This window comes from Aptenodytes forsteri, unplaced genomic scaffold, assembly GCF_000699145.1.
Source record: "Aptenodytes forsteri isolate BGI_AS27 unplaced genomic scaffold, ASM69914v1 Scaffold346, whole genome shotgun sequence".
Classification (NCBI taxonomy): Eukaryota; Metazoa; Chordata; class Aves; order Sphenisciformes; family Spheniscidae; genus Aptenodytes; species Aptenodytes forsteri.
The window spans coordinates 951,092-971,612 of NW_008794078.1; the positions used below are offsets into that span (position 1 = coordinate 951,092).

The following is a 20,521-nucleotide window of genomic DNA, read 5'->3' on the forward strand; positions in this document are numbered from 1 at the left end:
GGACGGGGGGGGGAAAAAACCCATGCATGCACGAGCATGCCACTGTTAATAAACATCAGCTTTTAAAGAAGAATATAAAAGCATTCGGGAAGTTTATTCTTAAAAAGCATGTAAATTCCCAGCCACAACAATCCTCCAACTAACCCCATCTGAGCTGCAAAGAGCCACAGGCTTATATGTTATCCAGCCATCACTCTTATTAATATTCATTAGGCGGGTCTACTTGCATTTTCATAAGCTGCGAAGGTGGCAAAAGAAACAATCAGAATTCTTTAACACACAGGCATTATCAATTCAACATCTGCCAAACAGGGGCGCATAGAGATCTGAGGTTGAAATTCAAATGCAATTTACCTGGGCTAGAGCTGGGCTTCACTTCCCAACACCCAGCAAGCTAGTTCAGGCGCTCTCGTTTTACTCATCCCAGCTTTTACGTCCCCGTAAGTTCACTCTCCATTATTTTTACCTTTAAAACGAGAGTCCCTCATAAATTACCTCCTTCGTTCCTTAGCTCTAATGAGTTCCCTTCTGCTAAAATAGCCCAAGTTCAGTAAGATCGCATATATGAATAATACAGCCAAGTTTTAACTCTGTAAACTTGACTAAGCAATTCTGCTTTCTGACTAGAGAATTCATTTATCTACACCCATTTAGCGTGTGAAATCCCTTCGACTGGCTTCAGGGTGCGGACCTGTGCAGAAATACAGACTTTCTGACCAGCCTGGGCTAAAATTTAACTCCGAGAGATGAATTAAGAAGTCTCCAAAAGAAAACAACTGCTCTGATTAATTATTTACCCTACCTAGCAAAGAAACCTGGCTGATAATGCTAATGAATTTAAGAATAAAACAGACACGTGTTCCCAGGATGATATTTATATGTGCAAGGACATGCACCAAAAAAAGTGCAATTTAGATCTCCTGAGAGCCGGGGAAAAGCACATCCCAATTCTCCCCCAAATCTCCACATTCAACCCTAAATTAACATGCATTTGCCCACAAGTTCACTATGTATTGATTCTTGTCCTTATAAAAACCTCATTAAAAAGGCTTGGATGGTCTCCAGGATGTGACACTTCCCTTTTGGCAACTTGCTTGGACGGAGAGGGCTCCCCCATAAAAAATAACCTTCTCCCTCTCCAAAGTCGGTGCATCTCTCCACCAATTTTGCCTGGCTTTCAAAAGCCTTTAAAGACCAAACTGTATCCTCCCTCACGGAGGGTCAGCGGGACCGAACTTTGCATTTCAGTGGGAATATTCATGGAGCAAGGCACTTCCCAGGGCTCGGCCTTGGCCGATGCTGGGGGGACAAGCCCTGAAATGGCAAACCTGTCTGTGCCTGTGTAACTTTAGATATGGTGATTAGCTGCAGCAAACTCAGCTCAAAGCCTGGGGTGTCTAAAGGGTATGTCCTCATCTTTGTAAGGTGAGACCCTCGGTGGGTGTCTTCTACAGGATGATGGATGGATGAGGCCAGGACAGGGGTTTTTGGAAGGGGTGCTTCAAAAACCCGAAGAGAGTCAGCTACAAGAAGCCAGTGCCCACCCCATCCCCAGCCTGAGCACCCCCTCCGTCCTCTCCTGCCTGGTCTCCTTCGAGGTCTGAATACATCAAGCCCCACGCACATGTGGATGCCTCCACAGATACTACCGTAAGAAAGACAATCAACGTATTTGGAAGCAAAAGCGTTGAGATGGCATGTTGCTTTCAGCACATTTATGATGTGATGGCCATTAATAATTTGCAAGGATAATAACATATAATCAATTAATTTTTTCAATGCCAAGCTCAAAATCCTCCTTTCTGCTTCCCCCTCCTTTCTGAACAGAACTCCACATTTCTTTTAGAAAGACCTAAATTAAAGTAGCTAAAGACCAAAAAAATGTCACCACTAACAAGTTACAAAGTAAGAAAGAGCAACCAGGCACATTTGATCTTGTTTTATACACGAACGTTTCTAAGATGACTGCTCCAATTAAAAAAAAAAAGTCAAATTTATCATTTTGATGATACGAGATGATGAACTTGACTATTATATGCATATATTTTGTTTAATGGCTTCATTTATTTTAATAACAAAGAGAAACTAGATCTTTACAGATGAAAGCTTTATTTCATGGCTTCGGTACAACTGGGATTTTTAAAATCTGTGATGTTAACCAAAATGTGATAATGGATGTTCTCAAGGGCCCTATTTTATCGCATTTTATGCAGAGCCAAACTATACGCAAGACATTACAAACATGATGTTTAGCCCTATTTTAAGAAAGCAGAACTGACTCCGGTGTCAGAGGCCCCTGTAATTGTTTTCCGTCTGCTTCTCATCCCCCTGAACAGTTACTTGTGCAGGAAAGTCTGGCTGTAGAAATACTGTGACAAAGGCATTAGCTCTCCGAAGACTTGTTATAAAATGATACTGAAAGGCATCGTTTGTGGGATTTTGGCTGGGAGGGGACAAGAGTGATCTCAGTGTAACTACTTTATCTATAGCAGGCTGTCTTGAAGGGTCTGTTGACATCCAGAAGAAGAGACACACAAAAAAGATGCTAAAAAAAATAAAAGATGTTAAAAAAAAAAAAAGATGCTAATTCTGCTACCGTTTTTATGTCAGTTAATTCCTAACATAGAGATAATCGGAAACACCTCATCAAACTTGATCATGCTCTCAGTCCTTCTGAAGAACTTCTCATCTACTCCACTTTCTTTTATTTTTACGTTAGTAGATTGAAAACAGTTGTTTCAGACGACGGCAGCACTCATGCGTACGCGGCATTAAGAATGCTCGTTTAATACGTTTCATAGATGTATATACACCTTTACGCATGCAGAGGTGTGCATGCACGTATGGGGATCAATGCAGTTTTACAAACTACGCCTTCCACCCCCAAAAGCAGGGATCTGACCACTGTTTTAGGGAAGGTAGCCCAAGATGGCAGCTCATGATTAATGGCTGTATCATCCCTGGCTCGGCGGCGGCGAGGCCCCGGGTCTGATCTGCCAAACATCCCCTTCGTCTGCAGCCGATCAGCAGATGTAACCACATAGGCCCTGTCAGCTTGACATATCATTCCTACGACAATGTCAACGAGTATTAATGTTCAATTATCTGTCCTAGAAATAACCCTCGCCTTTACGCATTGTATAACTGGGCGCGTGGCACTGCGGTAATCCGAACGACAAGGGCAGAGATGCCCGCGCTCACCCGCTCGCTGTGAGTTGGCTTCCCAACATTGTGATGACATTGCCTCGCGGTAGTGCGTGGATGCCTTCCCCCTCCTTCCTCTCCCTGGTTGTGGGGTGGCTTGTTTTTTTTTTTTTTTTTGGAAGGCATGTCGCAAGGAGCCCAAAGACCTTTCTCCTCCTCTTCGCATGTTGCATGTCACCCATCAGTACGCTGAGATACGCTCAGAAAAGACGTATTTTGATTTCACACCCATGCAGAACCATGAGGAGTTTGCTTGTTTGCTTTTACGGAGGGCCATAAGCCGCCTGTTACCTGGCAGCCTCTTTTTATGTCCTGCACAAGGGGGGGGTGTGCGTGTGTGTGTGTGTGTGTGTGTGTGTGTATATATATATATAAAAAATTTACCATCAAACACAAATGTCAATAGTGGCTTCTTCCAGGGCTGCGTCAAGATCAATTCAACCCCCAACTGCAGGGCTGGAGCAATTTGTCCATATGAAACATTACAGCTTCCCTTTGTTACAGCAAGTTAAAAATAAGACCCCCAGTAGAGATATGATTTGAAGAACAAACACGAGTTCATTCCTGGAATCTTTTACTACTGTTCAAATATTAAAATTATCGATCAGGCCAAATTCAAATAGGGCTCTTGGAACAAAAAGCTTACCAAGTATTTCTTCTTTTAAATCGGCATTATGGTCAAATTACCACTCGTTCAAATGGGCTGCGATGGAGTTTGCATGATTTTTTTTTTTTTTTTTTTTTTGTTGTTACTATGGCACAGCTTCCTTGAACTAACATTCAAAGGTTATCAGCTGCAAGTTATGCTTGCTAAGTCTTCTTATACAACTCACAATCGGAGGGAGGGAGTGGGAGGAAGCGGTGTGATAACCAGTGCCAGCTTTGAGATAAAGCCCTCCACTTAATCTCTGTTTATTTAGACAACCATCTAACCGCAGCACCGCACGTAAAAACAAGCCAGGTGTATGGCTAAGGGAATTTCTCCTGCCTTATCGTGACTGCGTTATATTTTGGGGCAAAGGGAAGCAAAGTCTTTTTTGTTTTTTTCCAAGATAACTTTGAAAATTTAAATAATCCCAACGTTTGAGGTTTTGATTCGCTTGGCTGGCTAGGCTTTTTTGCTTTGTTTTGTTGGGAGGGGAGGTGATGGTAACAAAGCATGTTTTATTCCGTGCTTTTGTATTTCTGGAGGTTTTAGAGAAAAAGATTTCCCATATCACATTTAAGAACGAAGATCCTGCATTGAAATATTTCCCACTGAAGGGGATTCAGGGCATTTGGAACAAATACATGTATTGTGGGAGCAAACTGAGTAGCATTTGAAATGTATTTCACCATAAAGAGCCGACAGAGGGTCGGGCACTCAGCTCACCTCCGCAGCAGCAGCGCTGAAGCTGCTTTTCCAGCGCTGAAGCTGCTTTTCCAGCACGGGTGCCAAAATAGAAAAGCTCTTGCAGGTCAGGCCATGAGAAGCAGCACCGTAAGGTGTCTGGCTGAAGGATAACTGAGCCTCCCTCCAGCTTCAGTGGCAATATTAAACTGCGGTGGGAAGCTTGCATGTCAGCTGATGGCTCTATTTCTCCTGCCGTATGAGCCCAAAGTTGCCTCCGACATATTCAAACTCGTTTTTCCCCCCTTTTTTCCCCTCTGATAATTCGCCCCACTGTTTACTCAATCATTTTAGGTAGGGGGAAGTGATGAATGTTGCTGAGTGCGAGTTTTTTTGGTGCAAGATGAATAACCCCAAGGAGCAACTTACACCGAGTCCCAGGCTCCTGTCAGCCCTATAATTGATGATGTTTTCACTGTAAGGGGTGGGGACTGGGACACATTAAGGCTCAATAGGGGAAGTAAACGGAGTGAATTGACTCAGCAACTATGCCTTTTACCACGGCTTCTAATAAGGATAAACTGATTACTGCCAAATGTACTTTAACATCACAGAGAGGGGGGGAAAATAAATCGATCTGCTCAAAGGAAATAAATGCCATACCAGAAGTTTTTTTAACAGTGAACTTTTATATTCAAAAGCGTAGAAGCATGTTTTAGCAGCATGCTGCTGCTTCTTTCTGAGTTGCCATTTGCCACTAAACCAAAAATGAATTTGCAGCCTTAAAATGCATCCTAAAGATGAACGCTGCAAAACGATTGCTACAAAGCCAACGTATCTTTTTTCTAATCTCGCTCTCAAATGACTTCAATAACAAAGAGGTGCACAGCGATGCTCGCGCTGTATTTCAAATGCTGACTTTATGTCAGCATCTTTTTACGGTGACTGGGAGAGTGGATGCTCCGTTTCTGTGTCAGGCAGTGGGGAAGGCAAGCGGGCGGCCACCAGGTTGCCAGGGGTGACTATGGAGCCGACAACCCCGGGATCCAGCAAAACCCGCCCTGACTGATGGCTTCTGGGTTCCCGCTGACCTTTGATCCCTCCTGGTTTGGCCGGGAACAAAAGAGCCTGTTCACCGTGGCCCCTCGCACATATATTTAACGAAAGCAGTCATCGCCTAAACGCTGATTAATATGTTTGTTTTACGTGTGGCGGGAGGAGGACCACTGCCATCCCATGCCGCCACGCAAGTAAGCGCCAGGCTGTAAAAACAGAATATATCCTAGTTTATGTGTCACACAAAATAAATCAAGGAAATCCACCACGAGGCACATAAAAATGACTAAAACAGGTAAAGACAATTTTTGCCACCGATGCAAGAAGTTGCTGAGGCTGGCGATGGCGCCAGGAGCAATTTCCCCGTGTACCCGAAAACCTGCACGGAGTTTCTGTCATTAGGGATTTGGTGCTGCTCTGACACTGAGGGCCATCAGCAGCTCGAACACACTGTCGCAAAGATGCTGCCGGCTACGGCAACCATGGAGGATGCTGTCCGACCCTCAGCGGCAACTTTCATCGCCGCATATTGTCACCATAGCAATGAAGCTGGATGCGGGCAAATGACAAGGGTCTGTCATCACTCAGCCCCGGCCTGACAGCCTTCAGCACCAGGCGCTCTCATCCAGCCTCAATACGCAAATACGTCCTCAACGGGCCCAAAAGTAATAATCTGGCCTTCTGCAATGTCATCGTTTCACCAGCGCTCCCAGTAGCAGTGTGCAGCCCTTATACCCTGTGGAGATGCTTTGTTTTATTTCCCAGCGAGTTTTCATGCTTTAGAGAAAAGGAAGAGAAAAGCGAGGAAAGGGGGAGCCAGAAGGGAGACAGTGGTACCCAAACTTCAAATATCAGAGATGATGAAGAAACAAACAAACAAAAAAAAAAAGGAAAAGGAAAAATATATTACACGAATGGCAGTAAAACATGAGAATTAATGTTTGAAAGGAATATGATGATACTTTCCATGCAAGGGCTTCAGCAAGGAACAGGAATGTTATTGTGAAAGTCTCGAGCTCCCTTTAATATTAAACACTGGAGTTGTATATAAAATGCATCCGCTGCTCCCTTCACAGAAACAGGCATCTGGGGTGAAGTCAGGATAACTGGCAAGGTATGCCGGGCTGTCACTGACAGCAAACACGCTGCTCTGCCTTCACGCCAACACCAAAATCAGGGGTCCCAGCTATTTTCACGGTCTTCCTGCCAGAGATGCCACGAAGAGACAATTAACTTGGTCTATTTCCCCGCTGCCTTGGTGGAAGTACGGCGAGAAATGACAGAAATCAGAGGTGGCAAACACTATCTCATCTAGAGCTCGTCTGCCTGGATGGATTAATCACAACGTCTCTATTTTGGGAGAATTTCTGCGCAGGGTCAGTTTTTACTCATCCCGCCCATGCAAAGTCGCCCCTTCCAATGGCGGCGCATGCAGAAGATGGTGAGAAAGATTTGACTTGGTGGTTACCTTACTTAGCTCATCTCGACCACGCACTCTGTATTTACTTTGTGTTTAGTCATACAGAATAACCTGATTTAACAGCGATTCTATGTATCACGCAAGCCCTCTCACATTGAGAAAGCCGCCTTTTAATGATATTTAATTTAGACTCGCTTATATGCTACATTTGCCAGTGAACACATTGGCTACATGGCTCTTATTTAACACGTTCGCTGTACCCCCATAGCGTGCAACACACTTGCCGGTCCACGGCAGCCCCGGAAAGACAATTCACTGCTTGAACATTTTTAAACCTGATTTACCGTTCCAGAGAAACAACTACGCAACTAATCTTCCAGGACAAATGTAACGCCGAAGAACAACTAAACTGAAACGTATAAATTCCATATATACTTAAAAAAATTATTGTCTGTAATTTAATATAACAATATTTCTAGGCCTATAACCTTGCACGCAGAGGCAATTTCCCAAGCATTAATACTTAAATGGGTCATATGCACCACATCTGTCATTCTGTCCTGAAGTCTATGAGGCACAACCAAGACTCTGCAAGCCTATTGATTTTTCTAGCATTTGCTTTAATTTACTTAACCATTGAGAAATCCATCAGTACATAAAGGGCAACTGTCCATTACTGCCTCATTTGCAGACATTCTTTCTCCTCATTTTTTTTGGTAAATATTTCCCCTTAAATCGCTGTGTGTTTACAGTGTAAAAATGAATCCGGAAAGTGCTCACACCTGTTTCTGTTCAGTAACTGCTGCACTGAGGTATATGTAATGTGCTTAAAGATAGAATAAATATCTAGACATTATTACATCTGTGTGCAAAGGGTGGTAAATTAGATCCTAATTACATTAACAGGGATTCTGCCTCCCAGCTTAAATTTTACATGAGCACTCTGTAAAAATCCAAAAGCTCTGCTGTGGTTTCTTTACGAGCTGGTGATTACAGCTACTTCCTATGCGGTCACTAAATATTCTGTTTACAAATAAATGAAGAAGCTTTGAGCCAACTTGCCAGGGTAATAATCCATGGTGTTTTTTTTTCCTCCAGCAAACCTTTACCACATAAGCATGGCAACAATCAGAAGCCCTGGCTTCATCTAATTACTCTATCACATAATTTCACAAATTGCCTTTTCACTGGGGAGCCAAGTGCAAAACACGCTCACAGTGGGATTTCAGGCAGCAGCTTTCATTTACTACTCATTTCTTGTTAAATTAAACACAAAAACACCAGTTGTGCGAAAGAAGTCAAAAAGAATGCTTGCAAATGAGCCAGACAAGTGTATCTTATATTTATACCATTCGCACAAAATAGCTCATTGGCAAGCTGGATTTTTAACGGTACCATTATCGCCTTTAACCCTTTTAAAGCCTGGTGCGAGGCTGGTAACCGGATCATCCTGACCAAACTCAACCTCTGTGAAATGGCATCAGGCAGCGCATCAGCCTTATTAGCCAACACGGCATTCTTTAGTTAATAACCGGCGAGACGAGGCACCTACCACCAGCGTGCCCCGACTTTGCCTCCATGCAACCCCTCCAGCTTCCAGGGGGTTTAACGGGGAACAGCCCAGGGCAGAACTTGGGCCACGAATTCCTTGGTATTACACCCGCCTAATATGAGGGAGGGACAGTCCTACAAATAAATCGAGTGGGATTTCTAAGTGCAATTCCTATTTCACCCAGGTACAGCCCACCGAGGTGCGGGGGAGCCAGTGGGACTCGGGGGCAGAGGGATGTGGAGGGCCAGACCCCTGCTAATTATCTGAGTGCTAACGAGGCAGGATTCCAAGCTGCCACCAAAGAACACAAATTATTTTGAAAATAATTGCAGCCAGTGTACCATCGCCAGTGGAAGTGAACCAGAGGTTACGCCGCTCTAAGATGACATTTTTTACATCAACAAGTACAAAACTAAAACACAGCCATTAGTAATTAAAGCTGTTCCTTTTGTAGCACCAGAGCCAGTAGGTCAGGTACCGTTTTACATCAGAAACCAGGCCTTGATGGCTGTAGATTTGCCAGCATTATCTGCACAGGGAGAAGAAAAAAAAACATTAGCAGCAGCTGTCTGTGTGCCTCGACATTGAAAATCTTATTCATACAGACAGGTGGAGTAATTTAAAAGCCAATGTGGTGCAATTTTGATGCAACTAATGCCACTGTTTACTAAAACGCTGCCATTACCGCTGTTTATGAAAACATTACTAAAATTGCATTTTGTTCATAAGAATCCTAAGATTCTGGTTATTATCAGCTTCAGAATTATTTTGCCCCCAACTGCAGCTTACGACCCTCCAGGGTTTACAACCTGCTGCACTGACGGACCCACACTTGCATTTCGACAACAAAATCAAGGGTTTATCCTCTTTGCCATTCCCACGCAAGCACAGTACAACTCCCGGATCAGCACAAAGTTCCCAGCAAATACGCAGAGTTCTGCCAACGAATCTATTAATTAGCCAGATTCATCTAATATGGCATTTACCTTCCCAAAAATATCACGTAGGGACCCCAAAAGCTCTGGCTGACATGAATACAGGTTGTCTAGGAAGAAGAGTTTCACTTCAAAGTTGACTTTAGGTAACGAACAGAGCAAGCCACCTAAGGCAGAGTCCTACCCTTTCCCCTCTCAGTTCAAAGAAAGTCCTTGAAAAACGTATTTTTATCTTGAATGCACCCTTGGTTTTATTAGTGTGACTCAAGTGACACTTTAGTGTCACTAATGTGACTACCCCCCTTTTTGCATCACTAGTACAGAGCATCATAGTGGAAATAAGGGGGTTTTGTGGTTTGGTTTTTCTAAAACATATTTCCAAAATGTCTTACGCTGTACAGGTTGGATCAGAAAAGGTCAACCAGTAGCCAAGAAAGGCATATTCATGCTATACCTAAAATCTGAGAATTTTCTGGGCAGAAGTTTCTGGTTCATAAAGCAGAAGATGCAGTGGTAAGTCTCCCAGACCTTGCCTTATTAAAATGATGGCCCACCGCTGAAGTGAAACGAGTACTCTACTAAATACTATGGGTCTAAATCAGGCAATGATGCAAAAGGCGAGGTAAATTAGATAACTACATATTAACTTAAACTCTTTTCTGCCTACTTACCTCCTCTCTACACATATATTTAGCATTGCTGTAGCTTACAGGGTGAGGAGCTGGAAGTGCAAAGGTGAGTCTGATCAATATGTTTGTTCATATATTGAAAAATGGATGTTCAGCTGAGCATTTTGGGGGAAAGGATGGCATTGTCCATGAAAATTTTTAACTTTCCATCAACAAAAAAAATTCCCTTCCACTAGAAAAGTTTTCTGGGGGTAATTTAGATGGGCAGACAGTAAACATAACCAGTTAATATTAGGAATTAGGGCTCCTTGAATATATGCAATGAGAAAAAATGTGTAAGCGTAAGTGCAGATTCTGTTTAGCTGAAGGTAAAAGCAGGAAAAGGGAAACAAAACTTTTAAAAGGGGTAAAAAACCAACTCACTTCTCATGCCTGTCCTGGAGCAACACACAGACTATATTCACAGCAATTATCACTCTTTCGGTTCATTCAGACAAGGGTTAAGTTCATGCAAACAGATGTAGGATACTCTATGCCAGAAGAAGGGAATGCATCTTACACAACTTGATGTACCACTTCCAAATGTGACCCTATTTGAAAGGCAGCTTATCTTACACCGCAGATTAACACATCTCATCAGATATGCGCCCAAACAGTTTGGTGCCTCATATTTTGGCACTTTACCTGATCTGATTAAGTCACTCCCTAGCTTACACTGGTGCGCTGTGAAACTTCTTCAAGAGTTAGAAGATTGCCAATAAAAAATTAACGCTGGCACTTACATACATAAGCATATCTGAGAATCAACATAGGCTCTTTTGTAGCAACTGTGTTAGTGGACAAGCTAAACAAACAAATAATAACGAACAACTGAGCCCATTAATTTATCCTCATTTCCTGCTCACCAACTGCTTGCCAAGATACTGTTGTTGCCTTTGGTGTACTTTGTATTGCAAATTATTTGCCAAAATATTTCCGTGGATACTTCCAGATTTACAAATTGGTGGTCAGACTTTCTCCCTCCCCCTCTCCCCCTTCAAAATGTGATACTTGAATTTCGTACGTCTGCTTTGACTGCAGAAAGACAGTACGTCACGTAACACATTTCTGTGCCTTGACGGGAGGAGGCTAATTTCAAAAATGAAGCTGCACACGCAAAATATCACAGCTGCAGATATAAAAAGAAAGGAGAGGGTGGAGAAGAAAGCAAAGCATTTACTGTTGACTTAAAAATTCTTATTACTGCAAACATTCTTGCTGGTAAACTCATTTCCCAGAATATTTATGCAAACAAAAGGAGTTCTAGTACAACCAGAGCAAGTGTAATTTAACATCTGAATTAATGTTTATCATGTTTCAACTTTTCAGTATTCCCTCGCTTCTACTCAGATGTGAAATTCTTCTGGTGTGTAAATACTAATGCGTTTCAGCAGCTTCCAAATAATTCAAATTCTTTAATGTACTGGTGGCTTCCACATTGGTACAACAGTGCCTCCAAGGTGGAAACTGGGGGAAACTGGGAAAAAGATAAGATAGCCCTTTAGGAATAGACACTCTGTCTCTAAAATCTAGCCCAGACTGTTGGCTACCTTCCAATTTCAACCAAAATACTTCCCTGGACCACTGTTACTCCTGAGACCCGTGAGGAGCTTGGGATGAGATGCTTTGTACCATATAGTTTAAGACAACACGATGGTTGTCTTCATCAGCAATGAGACTGAATCATAGATCTGAAAAACCAGATGTTGCAACTACACCAATCTTCAGAACATGAGAATAGCCTACATAAGGAATCCAGTTTCCTTGAACCAATTGACTAAAGTGCCCCGTATTTTTCCTTTCTGGTCTAAAACCAAAGGTTTGTAGCACAGCCCAGAGCTGGCAACTTAAATAACCTATAGGACAGCATGAGATCTCAGTACATGAGACACGCGCTTTCCAAGACATCATGAAACTGGAGCAATGGCAGCATTGCCAAGGGTATCCTCCCAAAAAACAACAGTTCTCTTTAAAAATGGCAAAATTCACCCATGCTAGAAAATGGACCAACCCTTAGAGGCTGGAGAGCAGGTCAAAACAACAAATTTGAGGAAGATTAAAGAAAATGCTGAAGGTTTTGACAGTCAGTGTCCTCCATCAAACTCTGGGAGGGCTGAAGGGTTAAGAAGTTAATTCAAACCGAGTTACCTAAATCCTGTTTGTCGTCCTTTCTGGAGCTCTCAATTCAATTCTGACAGAGCCTCGGAATAATTATCTTCTCCCATAATAACATTTCCCATTTTCTCCCGTTGAAGATGACTGCCACAGCACCTCCACCAGCAGAAGGGAGCTGAGGACCCTCATCGTGGTTTACTTGCACCAACCTGCGATGGATGCTTTTGCTTGCTGCTCCGGCAGGTCTTCCCGCTGCCGGGAGCAGGAGGAGTCCTGGCTCCCACCTTCCCAGTCGAGGGGATGGCAGTGCATGGGTGACCAAAGGCAAGCTAAAAACGCCTGGCTTTTCCCAGGAATTCGGGACAGCTGGCACTAAGAAGACTTGCAGATGTGGAAGAAAGATTTTTACAGCTTCACCCACAATAAAATCAAGTGAAAGAGGAGACTTGCATATTTGGGATAAAGGGGGGGAACACACACCACCCCCACCCCCCCTTTCTGAGTCCAATATATGGAAATATGACCCCTGTTACGCAGATGAGCTCCAGAAGCCCTCTGGCATTTTGCAGAGCAAGAATCAGTTGGTGCAGGATGGAGAGTCATTGTAAGTTGTACTTTCGGGGGGGTTGTTTTGGTTTAATGCTTTCAAACCCTCTTGAGAGGACAGCAAAGAAAATCCTCGCTGGTTTTAGCCAATTATTTCCCCTTTTTATGTTTTCAGCAGCTCAGTTTCGTACCCATCTGCCCTCTCGCTATACCCCTTTCCAAAACCAGACAAGCATCCCGCACGGAAGTAGGGGCAGAGAGCCAAATTAACCCCACACTCCTCCCAAGGCAATATCTCATAACCATGGAGGGATGAGAGAAGACTTGAAATCCACTTGCTTTAACCTTAAAAAGTTGCTAGCCTGTAAAATATTCATACATAAACAAATCTTACAGAATTAAGCAGTGTAATAGTATTTTTCTATTAGACTAACATCCTTGAAGCAATGGGGATTATTTTTCTCAGCTAGATGAGGACATAAAGTGCTTCCTTCAAATACCTGCCTACAAAAAATTCTTTTATACAAATAACAGCTTTGCTAAATAGATTGCGTATTGCTTATTACAAGTTTTCTTGTTTAACAGAATGGCATCAGGTGATCAATAAAGCTTCAAAATCAAGATACATAATGGAAAAAAAACCTCTCACTTTTACTGCAAAGTTAACGTGTTTCAGCTACGTCTTTTACTTTCTGCTCAGTCTCCCATTTCAGTAAGATTTAACCTCTTAAGGAAGTTGTTTTAAAAGCAGTTAAAAATAATGATTAAATTATGGGATTTACATGAAAGAAATCATTGGCCCATTCATTTTTTTAAATCATGGCAATTTGTTTTTTAAAAGGTGTTTGAAGTCCTTGAATCTACCTCTTGGCACCATTAAAAAAAAAGTAGTTTATAATCCCCTAATGTGCTTAAATAAAGCCTTCAATAGTTTAAATTGTTATTAAACATCTTTTGGGATTATAATTTTATGGCTTTTTTTGCCTGATTAGATGATGAACGTGAAGATCATCAAATACTCATCATATAACAAACCAATTACAACATATAATCCCCAAAATGAGGTTTGAATCTCAACATTTTAAATTAAGCTGGATTTAAAAGATGCAGAGAATTCACAATGAGCGAACAAAACACTTGAAAAGACACCCCCCAAACTCCCTTCTTCTAGTTTTGAACAAAAAAGTACCATTGCTGGGACAAAAGCATAGTATGGGTTGAAGGAAAAACTAATCCTGTTGCCACAATTAAATTTACACAGATCTGGTTGTAGGCAAGATTATTTTTTCTTCCCCTTCCCTTCCTCCAAGCTTTTCCCTTATTTCACAATCCCTGCTGAGGGCTATACATTACAGTGAGATCTGCTTGAAAAATGGTGGTGAGATATGATCCCTGAACGTTAAGCGATCCAAGAAATAATAAAAGAAAAGAAAAGAAAAAAAAAAAGAAGAGGGCCTGTAAAATGTTGCCGGGCTGCAGCACACCCTGAAATTATCCTTAGGGCAACTTTCTGGAGCCGAGCTCCAGCACAGGACCAGTTTGCCCCAGTCCCTCCGTGAGACCCTGCCATGGCCTTTGATGTTCATCCGATGCCTCCCCTCATTTTTGACTCAACTTTTACAGTTTGGGGATGTCCTCACCTCTTCACCAAACTATCAGTAGCTTTTTTTTTTTTTTTCTTTTTATCCAAATAGTAACAGGCTGTTCCTTCCACTTCAAATTTATAGCAAAATCCTAAAAATAGATTTCACAAACCTCAAAATTTACAGGCTGGTGTCATAATCTACCACCAAAAATTTCAACAAGCTCCACAGCTATGTTTTGCCCAACTAACGGCCAACCCGGGCAGCTCTTCCAACCCAGACATTTAATCAAAATTAAGTCAGAATAGCAAATGGTTAAAAATAAATCCCGCAAAGTCCTAAATGCAAGTCTGATCACTACTTTTGCTATTGTTTTAGCTGATTTTTTTTTTGTTATTATTCTTCCAAGGGGAAGGAAAAAAAAAGGGCAATTTGGATGAATTTATCCCCCGAAGTGTTTCAGAGCATACTGCCTGCATCCGCAGAGGACAGCGCTTGCCTACCCTTTGGGCATACGTCAACTCAGTTCTGCACATCCGTCAAAACAAGGGGGGGGGCTGCAGCGTGACACTGAGTGGGAACTATTGCCCAAACACTTCAACAGCCGGAGAGGCTATGGCCTTGCATTTGATTTTTTTTCTTCAATGAAGAGAAAAAGAATTTCCTTCTAAGCGGGAAACGAGAACTAAGGGACAAACCTTAGGAAATTAAGTCAGTACACAGAGGAAGACTTAATACCTTGGAGATGGAATAACTGCATAGAAGGAATTAAACCAGCCTATACACTTTTAAAAGATCGTGTTAGTCCAACATTTATTTTAAATCTTTCCAACCCTTAATCATTCGTATGACAAACACAGCAATTACTGTCTATTTTGTTTAATTCCATGCCATTAATGTGTATTAATATTACAATTGTGAGGTAAAAAAAATACTGCCTTTGAAAAGGAGGGCTCCCAACTAACACCCCAATTAGGAAGCAGCAGTGGTCAAGGGGATGCTGGATTTTGTGCTTAACTGCTGCTCGTTTCTTCCCTGCCCTTTTCCAGATGGGAAAGCGAAGACAGGTTAAGCACTGGGGGCAAAAGGGAGGTATCGCCTGCCCTGACATGTCCCCTGCCTGAACAGAACCACCTCCCTATCTCTCCTCACCTCCCGCTTTAGGGAGGACCTCGTGTCCGCCCCTAGGGAAGACCAAATTCACTAATAATAAATAAATAAATAAATAAATAAATAAATAAATGATGCGGGGATCTCTAGTTTCCTCAGCTGACCACTCCTCTGGATGACCTCCCTCCCGCAGAGAGGAGCCCAGCTGGGGACACTGTCATGCCGGTGCGCAGGGTTATAAGAGCAGTCATGAGGCCCAGACACCCTCAGAAATGAACTGGAGTCTTAATTCCTTCAGTCTCTCACCCCCCTACTCCTCAATTCTGATTGCAGCCATGATTTGGGCCTGGGTTTTTTTTGCAGAGAGGACAGCACCCCAAGCAGCTTGTAAACATGTTCTATTGCTCTAAGCACTAACTGTAGTGTTGACTCTTCCCATGTTATCAACATGTTTGCCTGGAGGACATCCTCCTCCACACACAAGACCCACTGCTCTTCTAAATCAGGAGTTCTCTGGTGCCTTCTCACTCCAGCAAGGACACTCTCAGCTTGGAAGAGCCTACAATGTTGTCCAGACATGTTTTAATTTGGGGAAACTGTCCACGACCCCACCTACAGTCGATTTGAAAGGCCCGTCTCAAGGTCCTAGCTGGAGAAGGTTGGACTGGGTAAACCAATTCTGCTTTACTGAACTGATCAGATGAGCCTGGAGCTACCATGATGCTGCCAGAAGAAGAGAAAGCTGCCCTGCAATAAATCTGCATGCTTCATCTGGCTGGGCTGGTTCTGCACAGGGGATGGTGGATTTTTAAAGCAAGCTTTAGCTCAGTGCTGCAAGATAGAAAATGCAGCAGCTTCACTGCATAGGTCCTGGGGGGGTTTCTTTCTGTATTTGAGCCTTCCAGAAGAAGAGGCCACCTTACAAGCAGATGTCCAGATGATGTCTCCCAGGGGCAGCTACCAGCACTGCAGCAAGCTCTGCGGGCACTCTCATCTTCTTTTTTGCACCCCGTTACCGCACAGCGGAAGAGCAAAAAGCCACTTGCACCCTACACCTAATCTGGACAAAACAGTGACAGGGTCCATCCTCTGGTCCTGAGACTGTGCATGAAGCCAGCTGCAGGGTCAGGTCAAGTCCACGTAGCTAAATGCTCAACACAGGGTGGCTTCTGCCACAAGGTCTTTTGGGAGTCACCTGTCTTCTGCCATGTTCCCAGGAATGGGTTTGGAGGGTGGTAGCTGGCCCAGGCTAAGAGCGTGCTGGAGATTGTTCAAGCAGTTTAACAGGATAGACCGTCACGTTCCTGTGCCCAGGCCTGGGTGATGTTTAATTTACTAGCACAAACACAGCAACAGGCTACTTCCAGGAAAATACTAGTAGTAATATATACTACTTAATTCGTAATTCCTCAGCTGGGAATTACGGGGACTGACATGCAGTTGCTCAGTGTCCCCTGGCGTGCCTTGTCCTGACTGCAGAGCTTCCAGGGCATCTCCTTAAACCAGAACCTAAACCACCTGCATCAGGCTGGTGTGAGCATCGCTGCCGGCACAGCATCCCTGGACTGTTTTGGAGGCAGATGTCCTTAACCTCATATCTACCTGCAGAGAGACACCAGGTGTCAGCTCATCTTGGGTGAGGACCTAGAACTGGGGAGCCACCAAAACCAAAAGGGACCTCAGCCTTTGGAAGCAATGCGCTGAACGCACCAGGGACAGGGCTAAGGAGCTAGCAAAGCTGGGGCACGGCTGACGTAGAGTCTGCCAGAGAGAGAGATTAGCTTGGAGATATCCGAGGCTCTCTCCGGCCTCAGGGGAGTCGTGCTCCAGCACGAAGGTTCATTCATAGCAACCCAGGACCGCGCGGGACAGGATTCCCCGCCTGATCCCCGTGCTGACAAGAGTCACAGCAGATATCTGGTTTCTTGGCTCAGCAGGGGACGGAGGGGCGATGTGCGTGAGCGCTTCCTCCAGTTTACGAGTATACCCTTGGCAGGGCTCCCACTGGGGCTGGGCAAGCTGGCCGGCTTCTGGTTTCATCCTGACCCTAACTACAGGCAGGGGAGAGAGTCAACCGCTGGGATTAGAGGCGAGAGCCATTCTTCACTACCACCTGCAGACCCCCGGCACCCCTCGCCTGGCCCTTATCCTCCTAGCACAGAAAAGCTCAGACAGAAAACCTGGGGCCGAAGGCCCACATCCCCACAGTGGATGAAAACACAGTGACAGATCACCACAATTTGATGAAAAAGGAGAATGGCATTAGAAACACTTCTCTAAATGCTAATGTTAGAAGGTGTGGTACACAATATAAAGCCTTGAAAGAGGCTCCAGCATCCAGCTTAACCCCACACACCTGTCCAGAGCTTTGATTTCTAATCCCAGGAATAAAAAGAATACAGGTAGCTGTGGCAACAGAAATAGCTGGGCATCCCCCGCACCCCTTTATAACGTTAAATACAGGGGTAACTTACACTCTGGGAATGAGAACGTCTCAAAGAAAAAAATTATACTTTGCTATTAAACCAGATACATTCAGACCTTTCATCATGAAGCTTCTGATGATCTGTGACAAACACCTGAATAAGGTCTTTGTTTGCTTTTTGCTTTGTTTTTAATCTCCCCAATTATATTCTGCCATTCTCTGGAGCACAGAACCAGGGGCTGAACGCTGCTCTCTGCTCCGAAGCAGCGATTCCCATGTCAGCTAAGGGGAGCTGCAGCTGTGCGAGCAGCGGGGCAGGACAGGTCTCCGAGGTTATTAGTATAAGCTTAGTCACACTTTGCAGTGACGTCCTGTTAACAACTGCGACTCGAACCAAAAACAAAAAATCCAAGAACAACACACACAAAAACCCCCAAAACCATAAAAACATACGCTCCGTGCTCTTCCCCTGGCATCTAGCAAATGAGGCAACAACAACAACTCTGCTTGGAAAAGTTCCCTGAGCTGCCTGTCAGTAACATCATACGTATTTTTTGCTTTCTACGACTACTACAACTATGACATTTTCCATGTTTTATTTTGCATATGTGATCTAGAGTTCACTTACTGTTAGATGCTGGAACAGCCATGCCCTCATGATATTTGTGGCTACTTTGGGAAAGATGCCACGCTTTTTATGTCGCTTTTTGTCCTTATCTGGATCATCATCATCACCTGTGCTGGGGGAAGCTACACTGTTGTCCAAGCCGTCACCTGTAAATATAGTGAATCAAATTTTGACTTATGCTACCTTTATATACTTCAGCCGAAGCCTGGCTTTGGGTATAAACTGCATGAATATTTAAATGAGGTATAAATTCTTTAACACCGTAATTCATCAGGGGTTGAGGGGTTGGGGGGAAGAGACATGGGGAGAGGGAGGGTCTCAGGACTGTGTCGGCCCCGTTCTGGTTTATCCTGAAGGACAGTGCAACTATTTCTGCCACTGGATTCAGCACTGTAACCCAAAACAAAAAGTGCTTTAAAAAAAGAAAAAAAAATTTTTTTTTGCAAGCATCCAGCTTGCAAAGGTGGAAGCGGTGGCTTTTCTTCACACTAGGTCACTTTCCAAAAATTCATCCCAACCAGCTACTTTGGCTGAGGTGGCAATTAGGAAAGTATCGATGGTGTCCCATCCCCATGACGTGTGTGAAGCTGGGTGCCCCGTCCCACTCTGGGATGCGAAAAGCAGGGTGAATGCAGCTCTCTCGCAACATCATATTGTCTCCCCAAATTCAGAAATAACCAGAGGATTGGGGCATTGCTTATGTTAAGTCTTTTACAGATGTTCAGCTTCCCCTGACTTTTTGATGGGAGATGGGTAGCTAACTGGCCTCCCCTCTTCCCAGCCCCAGCCTAAAGAAATTCATACTGCGGTAAGTAGGTACCAATTTGACATACACCGTAGGAATTAACACCCTGCTTTGTGCCAGTGTGCCATATCCGTAATAGGTGTCTGCTCCCGTTAAACAACAACTGATCCAGAATGAATTTCCTTAATGCAGATAAGGTCTCAGGCAGTTCTCATCACATTAGCAACATATCTACGGGAGGACGTAACTGCATAGCAGCCAACTTGGGTCTGGGCTTGACAGGCTACCAGTCAAAGGAAAACAAAAGTTGCAGCGCCCAGACAGTTTGCATGCAATTTTTGTTTCAAACCCTGAAAGCAGTTTATAAACAAGTCCACATAGCAAATCAGCCTTTGCTTTCTCTGCATGTGGATTGAGCAGTATATCCCGGCTTCCGAGGACACTGTATTTGTAGCAACATGGAGTTGTGATGTTATTAGGCAAGATTTTTTTACACGCCTGGGCAAGAATGATCAAGAAAGTCATCTGAATTGGGCTGAATCAAAACTATCTCTATTAGGAATAAAAATTAAAAATATTTTTTTTTTTAAAAAAAAAACAGATTATTCCACTTTCCTAGCTGACAGCTTTGTAACCTGAAGGTCACACCTGTGACAGTAAGTACACCAAAAAAAAAAAAATGTTATTAGTGTTATATTTTTAGTACCTTACTGACCGTGGCAAATTTATAATTGTCCTTATGACTTGGCCTGTGTCTTTAATGAAATGGTAACCTTGGGTAGTTATAGAAACAAACAAGATTTTTACAAAGAAATCAGATATCCGACAAATTCTTTGAAAGCCCAGTATGTAAAAAGGGGCTTTTATACAGAGAAGCAATTCACCATATAAAATAATAATTCATAAAAGAAACATGAGCAAAGGAAACAACTCAACAGCATTTAAAATTCCACGGGCTAATCCACTTTCTGTCTGCGAGAGGCAAACAAGGAAAAGAAAAGTATTACGCATTCATTGATTAAAAATGAAAAGCTTCTAACCTAATGACACTGCCTTTCACCACCTCCCTGCAATCGAAAAGTATTGCATTCATTGATTAAAAATGAAAAGCTTCTAACCTAATGACACTGCCTTTCACCACCTCCCCCCCCCCCCCCACCCCCCCCCCCCCCCCCCCCCCCCCCATTTTTTTAAAATACAACCT

At 43.4% G+C, this 20,521-nt stretch overlaps 1 protein-coding gene across 1 annotated transcript in view; it reads right to left on the reverse strand.

Moving 5' to 3' along the window:
- The window catches only part of MEIS1 (Meis homeobox 1), a 125,045-nt gene that overhangs the window by 33,915 nt on the left and 70,609 nt on the right, over positions 1-20,521 (reverse strand). The window contains exon 10 of the mRNA XM_009290971.1: positions 18,573-18,718. Within this exon, the coding sequence (XP_009289246.1) occupies positions 18,573-18,718 (146 nt within the window). The remainder of the gene's footprint in view (positions 1-18,572; positions 18,719-20,521) is intronic.